This window comes from Nelumbo nucifera, chromosome 3 (genome assembly GCF_055504915.1).
Source record: "Nelumbo nucifera cultivar China Antique chromosome 3, China Antique-T2T, whole genome shotgun sequence".
Classification (NCBI taxonomy): domain Eukaryota; kingdom Viridiplantae; phylum Streptophyta; class Magnoliopsida; order Proteales; family Nelumbonaceae; genus Nelumbo; species Nelumbo nucifera.
The window spans coordinates 90,829,797-90,840,954 of NC_142651.1; the positions used below are offsets into that span (position 1 = coordinate 90,829,797).

Below are 11,158 nucleotides of genomic sequence, written 5' to 3' on the forward strand. Positions count from 1 at the left end.
GTCCACCAGGGTAATCGACGGTGCAAAAAAACGGCCGACAAACCTGTCAGACTCTTTTTGTGCATATTTATTTTTCTATTTGAAGCACTTTGAAGGGTTATTTGAAGGCAGTATTCAAACCAAATACTGCATTTACGACGACTCCCTGTTTTCATAGGCATCGTATATTTGATACATTCGAATTTAAGCATCTTTCCTTTTTCATCCGAATCATGCTTGATCTAGACCTCAGTTGTCGATTTTGATACTTTTAACCTGAAAAGTGGAAACATCATTGACAAAATGTTGAGACCTCCGGTGTTACCAGCAACACCCCACCGTCCAGAAGTATCGACACGTATCAGCCCATATCGACTGATATGTATCGTTCCGGGATCTCTCCGATACACCCACTATATAGGGGTGTATCGAAGGTCTGACCGGTTCAGAGGGTAGAAAAGACCTAAAGCGGCTCCCCTAAACCAGTTGTGGAAACAAAAAAAAAAAAAAACCAAAAAACCAAAAAAATAACATCAAACATCCCCACCTCAATAAATGCTTAAAAAACAATAAATGATTTGACAAGTGGATCACAAAACAACCTTCAGTGATTTTTAAAATAAGCACTTACCTTATTTTAACAACCACTTGATCACCAAACATAACCTAAAACAGGGGATAAACTGAGAAAAAGTTTTACTCAAAGAGGTTCACGACTGAAAATGAAGACATCATAATAATAATTTGCCCTTTCATATAATTTATATATGAAGTTGTACTTACAGAAACTAAACTAACCATTACCAAATCCGTCAACCTATAACCAGCTACCCAAAAATCCTTGTCTCCTTTGTTTATCACACTCCCAAAAATGATTTATTTACACCCGATTGTCATGGATTGCAGAGGTAGAGGCAGGAAGAGGAGGAAAAAAAACGACAACAGATTATAGTCCCCCAAGGGTCAAGCAAGAAATGAGCTTACTATGAACCAATCTCCCCTTCTTCCACATCCCCGTTCAAGTTTGCCTCCTCTTCCTCTTCTTCCATAAAATCATCTTTCCTGAAGAGACCTAACCGTTCCAACGGATTGCCATGGTGACACCCCTCCAATGTTCCAAGTACATGACCAAAGTCATCAGCGAACTCATCCACATTTCCACATTTTGGTGCTTCAGTACCACGGGCATCTTTGGGTTGAGTATACCCACCAAACATTTCAAGATCCTTCAGAATGGCTTGATTCTCGTCAATTTCAACAGTCTTCTCCATCTAATTGAAGACAAACAGTAAGATAACACGAGGGACTTCAGTTTCTTTTTTAAACACTTCATTGAAGATAAAAATATTTAAGACCACAAGGACAACCTGCTGCAGTTTGATTCGAGCCGCCTCTCTTGCCCTCTCCCGCTGCATCTTTTGTTCAGCTTCTGCTCTCATACGTGATGCAGCTTCAGCAGCTCTGATTTGTGCCTCAATCCTAGCCTTTTCTGCTCACCAAAACAGAATATAGCCAAGTTTTAGAAAGGAAAACGACTTCAATACTTGAAAAATAACTTAGATATCTTCTTGGGTAACAGAAAGTGTAATGTCCTATGGTCATCATTCCAAATGTCTAAGGTCAAGAACCAATCACATGAATGACCTACTAATATACTTGAAAAACCATGCCTTCTAATGTAGTTAATTAAGGATAAAAGAGATTGAGAAACACAAGCGAATAACAACGCTATCATGTAATCATTGTTATTTTATTGGTGTACATGCATATGTAGCTTTTTTCTAACAGGCAATTAAATGCTATTGAAGAAAAGAATGATATATAAGCCACACAGAAAAACGTAACCAAATAACATGAAGGAATATCTGAAATACAATCAATCTTGAAACCCAAAAGCCTCACCCAGCCCAATGGCACTCCCCCTTCCAAGGATACAACAACAAAAGCCAAATACAATTATTTAATGAACTTACCATGGAAGATTACTCAAAATATGGCTCCAGACAAACACCCCCCCGCCCCCCCCCCCCCCCCAAAAAAAAAACAAGAGAAAGCACAACTGCACAACCTTGTCGTGACATCAAACTAGAAAAAGGACAAGACGTGGCAAGAAGTCAGAACAATCCCCAGCCACCCCACATGCCCCCACCCCTCCAAAAAAAAGCATAAAAAGAATATAAGGGGCAAAAGAACACTCATGAAATCTTAAAGACTGTAACAAGCTTCATCACTCCATTGGCAAACAATAGTCTCTTAGTTTTTTTTAGTTTTTTTTTATAGGAAGAACAGTCTTTTAGTCATCAAATGCCCTTGAAGTAGACATCTATGTAACTTGTGTTATTCCACATACACGTGCACCAAACCATCATATTCTACATATTAAAATTTATTTGACGCAAGTGTTTTATAGAAACATAGTGGCATAGAAATAAATAGAATCCCCTTCTTTATCAGATAGATTCATAGTTTAGTAGGGGCATCGTGCTACATTATAGGTTTCATTTCGTTCCCATATGCACGTTGGGCTAACAGTCCAACAACACATCCACTTCCATGATTGGAATGTATAACCACTTATTTATGCATTCATATCTGCATAAGAGATGTTTGTCTCTGAATTTCCATATGCAGGTTTCAGGTTTTGAAGCACACTCAACTTTTCTTTAATTTGAAAAACCAGGCAAATATGCACAAGTTGATTTCAACATTTACTGTCAAAAAATGTAAAAAGAAAAAATAGAGAAGTCACTAATACCTTATAAATACAAAGAAACACTTAAGAGCGCACACTTTCTCATTTCTTGAAGATAAATATGTTTTTTTATCAATAACAAAACTTTCATTAATCAATCAGAATAATTAATTATACAAAGGGGGAGATAAACTCTCTTAACTCCCCAGCAGAGGCATGAACCCCCACAAAGGGAAAACGAATTAGCAGATCTCTTCACCCAACTGAACTTTGTTTCCATGTCCTTAACCAGCCATCTGAATTTTCTCCTTTCGTTGTTGTAGTTCCATAATCCAAGCCTTCTAATGTTTATATCCTTTGCTCTTTGGGCACCTATCAAGGCTGCAAAGATCTCAGCCCTGAGAGTCACTGCTCCTGATTGGGCCTGAGAACAGAACTAAAACAGTCCCATTCTCATCCCTAAATCCACCCCCTATGCCTGACTGCCCAGGATTCCCTCTACTACTACCATCGAAGTTCAGCTTTATAAATCCAGTGGGGGGAGGGGTCCAAGACATACTTAGACCCGTTTTGACCTGGGCACTGCTAGCAATCTCTCTCCAATTCCTTGGCAAATCATCCACATTAAAATCTGTGAATAGGTCTGATGATTTCAGCCACTGAACTACCCTGATGTGAATCAGCTCTATCAAGGTAAATATGTTCACTAAAATCAAAAAAAAAGGTAAATATGTTCACTAATTGTTCCTATAACATTCCCTCGCTATAACAATGAGTTAATTCTTTAATATCTCAATTTATAATCCTAGACTTGAACTAACTAGTTATTACCATTTGCTGTATTCCAACACTGTATTCTCCCTAGATAATTCATAACTAGTTTACTGAATGACACCTTATTCATCTTCTGAAGTCACAGGACCTTGAGCTTTAGTAAGATTCACTATACTTATCAGTTATCACATTTAAATGTAATATAATACCAAAGACTCTGGATGGTTCAATCATATGCAAAAGTGCAATCAGCGGCATGTACTTGCTAAAATCTAATAAACAACAGAATTTTCCAACCATTCTCTTTTTCTTTTTTTCTAATTATAAGAAATCTGATCAACATATATAAACAAGTACACCAAAAACATTATAATAGAAGAGTGAAAAAAGATATATTTTTAGTCAACATGCAGTCTGCATGCAGGAGTTAATAAAACCATTCCCCACGGGCCCCAATACATGCCAGTGGGAAACATGTTCATCAATGTGAGCAGTTAACAGAATCATCTGAAATGATGAATAGGAGTGGCAACGAGCCGAGCTTTTCATGAGCTGTTTGAGCTCGGCTCAGCTCGGTTTCAACCAAGCTCGAGCCCAATTCACTGGCTCGATTATTAAACGAGCCGAGCTCGAGCTCGTCTCGTGAGGCTCGCGAACTGGACCAAATATATATATATATATATTTGATATTTAATATATATAATAAAAATATTATAATTATTAATTATTATTTTTTTAAATATCAAATAAAAAATACTTTTATATATAATTTTTTATTTTTATAAAATATTTTTTCTCAAAATCGAGCTCGAGCCAAGCCGAGCTTGAGCTTATGAATTTTTTACTCGAGCCGAACTCGAGCTCAAGGTTTTGGCTCGAACCGAGCTCGAGATTATATATATTTGATATTTAATATATATAATAAAATATTATAATTATTAATTATTATAATTCTTAATTTTTTAAATATCAAATAAAAAATATTTTTATATATAATTTTTTTATAAAATATTTTTTCTCAAAATCGAGCTCGAGCTTATGAATTTTTGACTCGAGCCGAGCTCGAGCTCAAGGTTTTGGCTCGAACCGAGCTCGAGCCTGGTAGTATTCGGCTCGGCTCGGCTGGGCATATGTACCATGTGACAGAAACTTCCAACAACTAAAATCTATAGTCAATCACAAATGTATGGGCATGCCATGTCTTTCAGTAAGAAGCACTATAAATGTGCAAGTTCACAGAAGACATGTACAAGTACAACAAAACTGGCACATATTGTGTCGTGACCTGCATTGCTTTTTTTCTTGTTTTCTCTTTTTTTTCCTTTTGAAAAGATGCTAAATGACTTGTATGCATAAAATATATACACATGTATGCATTTCTAGTTAAAGTTCCATTTAGACTACAAAGTTGCAAAGGTCACCTTCCCGCTGCTTCCTTTCTAATCTTTCTTTTTCCTGCTGCATTTTGATTGGATCACCTTTCTCACCCTGAATGGTTAGACATGTAAGCACATTTTTGGAAACAAGCCATAAAACAGCCTTCCAATTTACTATATCCAATGGTAAGAAAAATACTTACATGGTTTAGGAGTGTCTTCTGTTGTGCTTTCAGAATGGTGTCAGCAAAGCGGCTCTTTAGCATTGCAGCACGGAGGGCCTTGTTTGGTGACAACTGTCCATCATAAACAGAATCCTCCCATCCTAAACCACAAGGGGATAAAAATAAGATTCTGGAAATTGTCAGATAAAATAACTGAATAAAATAACGTTAGAAGAATATGAGTAGACAAGTTAACTTTCTCCAGGAGCAGCAACAATGGCAGGAGTTGCAGGACGAGAACTAGGTCGACCATTTTCTTCATCCACAATACTTACAGCACCTATCAATAATATAAAATGTAATATTTATCAGTTCGCAAATAAAGGAAATGAAAAAAACGCTTTGTTCCTGACATTACTAAAACCTTTCTCACCATCAGAATCAGGGTCTGACTTGCTCATCCGTGCCTTTTCTGTGTCATTTTCAAGATGACCCTAGATTCAAGCACAATGCTTCAATCACAGTTTCCATAGAATGCAATGTTTTTGTTCACAGAGCTCAACTGACAATTTTCATGAGAGTTAACAAAATGCAATCATATATACCAGGTTTGATACACCATCATTGTATGCATGATTGTTTCTGCCCGATGATCTTTCTGAGTCAAGGTCTGTAGCACAAGATTAAATGTAATATTGTGTATTACTACATGTTCAATGGCAAATAAATCTATTATATGCTTAATAATAAAAATCCAATAAAGAAATATTGCAGTAAGAGAAGACAGGAAAGACCAACTAACCACTCGAGGAAGCTTGGGTGAAATCATTGTGATGGCTGCATTGGGAAGTAATGCTGTTACATGAACCATTTATGCAGGCTCCAGGACTCACACGTGGCTTGGCACCAGCAGAGACAGATAGAGGTCTATTACTATTGCTAGTACCTGTGTGACATATTGACAATTAACTCTTGTACGAGCCATAAGGCAGAAAATGTCGACATTTTTTTGAAACCGTAATGTCAATGTTACTCTGCCACTTCATACCTTTTTGAAATTCGTTCTGTAAGGACTCGTGACCAGAAGTATTAGTTGTCTCAGCAGCCTGCACATGCAATGCAAATAATTAGAAAATAGCACAATTCAAAAAGAAACAGCATTGGCAGAAAAAAAAAAAAAAGTATTCAATAATCAAGCAAAAGAAAAGGATGTAAAATAAGCACTAACACGTAATCTATTTGGATCTGCAGATTTTGCATCAAGGTAATTCCTTATGAGTCTCTGCACCTCCAATGCTGTCTCATCATCAAATGCATCAATATCCACTTCAATTCTTTCTTCAGCCTGGCCAACCAAACCCAATTTCTGAAAGAAATGAAGCAAGGGAAGTGGAAGTTTTCCCTTTGATATTTCCACTAGATCCTTTCTCAGTTTCTGCTTATCCACAGATGACATTGACTTCCTGGGCAATGAACTTACATGGGAGGTAGGTGCTTTTTTAGAGCTTATCTTATTCTGAGCTTTCTTTTTCACCTCACTGGAAATTGACTGCTGCCCAACCTTTGTGCTTTCCCCACCCCATTTCACTTCTAGTGATTTCCATCTCATGTCAAAGATCCTATTTAATTCCTTGGCCATCTTATGCACATCATTTGTAGGAGGATTATAAAGCATGGCATTGGAAAATGTTAGCCTCACATCTGCCGTAAACTCTTCAGCACAAGAGTACAGCTTTTTCTGCAGTTTAGACTTTATTGTGCCCAAGTCCATGGGTTCAGATATTATTGAGAAATAATCCGGAATATTTAATGCTACAGGATCAACTGGCTGGTTAAAAACCCAACCAACCGGATGATTCATAAGCTTCTTCAGCAGGGCCATACATTGTTGCACCATACCTGTGTCCATTCTCTGCTTTTTTACCAATTGAACCTCCAATCTGTTAGGAGGTCCCCGCTTACTAGCACAAAGGACACCAGATTCCACTTTAGATTTGTCAGCAACACCCATTTCTACATAAACAGAATGACAATTGGTACTTTTTTGCACTTTGCTCATCTCCGTGCTTCTCTGCTCTTTACCAGAAGTAGTTCTACCACTTTCACCAATTAAAGAACCCTGCTGATTAAACTCACATGATCTTTTTTCAAACTCTACTCCAATTCTTTCTGTTGCAGACCTAACACAAGCAAGTTCAAGCTTCAACTTCTTCTTCAGTGCCAGCTTTTCAGCAGCAACCATGGTTGATAGCTGAAAGGATTGATAAGGGGCACTGTCTAGATTTATAAACTGACTTTCAGTGACCATGACCATGAACCTCTTCAAATTTACAAAGTAAGGAGCACTAGAAAAGCTCAGTGAAGAAGTAACTTTGATTTTTCACCAACACCAAAGAACAGCCAAAGCAATAGAACTTCTGAACAAGGTGGTGCACAAGAACCTGCATGATATTTTCTTGCTGGTAAGCACCACAAGCAAGAAGTAATATAATACATGTTTCCCTACAATAAAATAAGTAAATAAGAGAAAGAGAGGAAAAACAACATGAAAATTTGAATTTTAGGGTAAGCACCCTGGAATGCAAGAAGTTTCAACACCTCAACCCAATGACCAACTACTTCAGTTGGTTAACAGTATCAAAATTTAGTATAGGGCACTAGTACCCAAAGGGAATTTTGGCATTTGAGTTTTTGTTTAGACCCTCAGAGTAGGAGAAACAAAATAGCCCATTAGTTTCCACAGGCAAGCCTCCAATGCCATTACCATCTTTTTTTTGATAGATTCCAATTCCATTACCATCAGACTTTAGGATGCATATTTCAGACATTCCACAGCAAAGAAGAGGCATTGTTACCCTCTCTAAGATTTGTAAAGAAAATAAAATTCCAGGATATATGGGGAAAAGGAAACGAAGTTCATTATTGACTTTTCTTTCAAAAAGAAGGGAAAACATGTCACCAACACACTGTATTTAACCGTCATTTTCAGCAACATATTTGAATAGCAAAATGTAAAATCCAAGGATAATTTTGGTAATTGTTCTTTTTTTTTTTGAAATGCGATTTGTATTAAAAGAGGTGATATTTATAATTATTCATAATAATAAGCATTTCTTATTTGGATTTGGCAAATAATATTGTACAAACCATAGAAGTTTTTGTAGGAATTTCATAGAAAGTATACTGATAACAGGACTTTTGATTAAATCTTGACAAATATAAATTGGACTAACCACTCATACACTAAACCTTAGACCTCTTCAATGTAGGAATGCAAACAGATCAGATTGAATCAGATATACCTAGATCCAAATTTGATTCATTAATACTCAAAACTGAAATCAATTTTTATTCTTTGAATTTATATAAAATTCAGATGCAATGAAGTATTGAATAGAATTAATAAATTATACTAAAAGGATAAAAAATTATATGTTATTAATAAAATGAACTAAAAATGACTTTGATATTGTATATCATAAACAAAACAAATTGAAAATTACTTGTTCGAAACTTGAACCTATGACTCTAGTAAAAATAAAACATTAAAACCAGTTTTACTAATATATACAATATAATTTTAAATATACATAAGCATATGTTTAAATCGGATCATATCAGATCTAATAGAGTTGGTCCATATCTGATCCAATTTTAAGCAAGTCAAATTCAGAAGATCAAATTTGAATTCAAATTCAGACAACAGGATACCATTTGCAGCCTACCCCATATAGTTGGGATAAGACATGGATGATGATGATGGTGATGGTGAGGATACCATTTGCATCCCTACTTCAATGGCTATAAGTTTTTAATGAGCAGAGAAGCTGGACTCTCAAGTGACAATTGGCTCAATGATTGGCACCCTTGTTGAAATGTCACATCAGAAGCCCTGGCCTTAAGTCATTTAGTTACTTCCTTAGGTCAGCTAACTCTGTGAAGGACAACTTTGCTTGACATTGAGATCAGAACAACTGAGTTATATCGGGAATTCGGGATTCATCCATCTCAGAGTGAGAATCTGTTTGTTTCCTTTTTTCTGTTGTAATTTGTAATTCCTTTGCTTTGTTTCAGGGCCCACTGGTTGCCTTCTAATCATGAGTTGCCCAATGGTAAGAAGTTCAAGGTGTTTCAAACACAATACCGACACCTTGAACCATGCAAGCTATCATAGCAAAATACAATTTCTTTCCTTCCAGATATTACATTGAGAACAAAATCTTGTAACAATTGTTTGTATTTCTTGCTTCTATTATATTAGAAATTTGAAGATGCTATACAAAGAATTCCAATCTTAATGACTTCATTTTTCATGATTCCTTTGATAAAAATAGAACTCAAAATTCTCAAGCTCCATTACTCTCCAAGAAGTCCAAAATATTCTACGATGTCACTGAACTCATGCATTAGCTAACATTCAGCCAGCATAACAAAGCAGAGTAATGTGGCCATGTAATGCAACTTCTGAAGATGTCAGCATATAAAGATAAAATCCATTTGAATTTACAGGTATCGTTCTAAAGACTCAAGAAGTATGCAGCCACTGTAATTCAGTAGTTCATCTGAGACAAGGTCATCCATTCCATCTATTTCATCTAATTCAAAGAACAAAGAAGCCACTCAATCTGAATTTTTCTCTGTCGTTTTTCCTTTTAAGTCTAACTGAGAGAAGTTCTACTGGGTTAACCAATTCACAAGGAAGAACAGCCATATCTCAATGCTCTATCTTTAAAACACTTTAGGTCAGAGAGATTTATCCCATGGACTGATTCAACCATATCCCATGCATTTTTCTGTTATTACTGGTAAAAACTGTACAGTGACATCTCATTAGTTGATAGGTTCATTCAATTCTGCTTGCAAATCTTATGTTTACCCCAAAATTTACCAAAAACCGTATCATTAATAAATAACATACACGTTATCTCTGATTCTGATATGCCAACAACTGGTTCCCCAAACTAACACCATTCATTTGCTCATCCCCGGAGAGCTTGGGACACTCAACAAGACCCAGTAAAAAGCAATACTAGTTCAATGAATGGGCCAAAAGTAAAATGTTATAAGTAGAACCGAGGTGGTATAACACAATTAACAAGTTCTTTGAAAAAGCCCTATTCCCTCCCTATACAATGAGTAAAGTAACCCGATAATACAAACTGCGTGACCACAGAAAAGGGAGTTCTTTCCCTAAAAAAAATGCAATTCCGGTATTAAACTAGTTTCAAGGAGATGATATTGAAGATGCTCAAAATCGAGTCAATGATGTGGACGACAAGGGGGGGGGGACCCAAAAGCAAGAATAATCAATTTACCCCCAAAAAACAAAAACACAAAAGAAGAAGCATCAAAAGGACAAATTAAAACAAGAAACGACGTTGATTGCTAACCTAAAGTAACCGAAACCAAACCAATAACAACCGTTACACGAAACAAATCGAATTCAAATCTTGTTTCATCAAGAATAACAGAATAGAATGGGAAAAGAAAAGAAAAGGAAAAAAGACGAAACAAACGAAAAGACAAAACTCTTAGTGGGGTTCTCAAAAACTAGGGTTTTAGAGGGTCTAAGGGATTAAAATCGGAAGAAGAGCTTACGCATATAAATCGACGCGGTGGCGAGGGGATTGGAAGAAGACCTCTCGGTATCTGATTGATCGACAAAACACAAACTCCTCCCCTTTCCACGAAGAAGAAGAAGAAAAGAAGATAGGCAAAGGAGAACAGAGAAAGGGGCTTGCCCCTCCTCGTTCCTCGCTTCCGCTCTCGGCTTTCTCACCAGTGGAAGTGAACTGTCGTAGTAGTAGTAGTACTAGTTTAGCGCTACTAACTAGGGTTTTATGATTTATCTTTCTTTTTTTTTCCTACAAATTATTTCTCTGTTTTTTTCTCTATTTCTTTTGGTTTTTTAATTTGGGGTTTTTCCTGTTTCGATTGCGTCTCCACTGAGACTACTATATACTCTAGTCTAGCTTGAGTCTAGTTGGGGAGTACGGATTTCGGAAGCATTTCGCCTTTCGCGCATGTGGAAAAATCGAAAGAAGCGAGACCCGCGAGCGCTAGCTTTATATAGACAGACTGATCGGAGAGAGAGAATAAAGATGATTGGACGTGTGGGCCGGGCTCGGACGACTTTTTTTTGAGTGGGCCGAGCCCGAAACTGTGTAAAGTCG

General features: G+C 36.7%; 1 protein-coding gene across 2 annotated transcripts; it reads right to left on the reverse strand.

Annotated features, from left to right (window-relative positions):
* Positions 1-702: 702 nt before the first annotated feature.
* On the reverse strand, positions 703-10,910 carry LOC104608967 (transcription factor GTE12). 2 transcript variants are annotated; one of them, XM_010275092.3, is made up of 11 exons: positions 10,584-10,910; positions 6,214-7,426; positions 6,034-6,091; positions 5,788-5,931; positions 5,591-5,655; positions 5,419-5,479; positions 5,242-5,325; positions 5,025-5,146; positions 4,867-4,933; positions 1,347-1,468; positions 703-1,250 (listed from the first exon to the last, which is right to left on the reverse strand). In XM_010275092.3, exons 2-11 carry the CDS (start codon positions 7,297-7,299, stop codon positions 963-965), a joined length of 2,097 nt encoding a protein of 698 aa, XP_010273394.1. In that variant the 5' UTR covers positions 7,300-7,426; positions 10,584-10,910; the 3' UTR covers positions 703-962. The 2 variants fall into 2 exon arrangements, with proteins under 2 accessions (XP_010273394.1, XP_088756494.1); XM_088900368.1 differs by lacking the exon at positions 10,584-10,910 and adding an exon at positions 8,697-9,797.
* Positions 10,911-11,158: the final 248 nt, after the last annotated feature.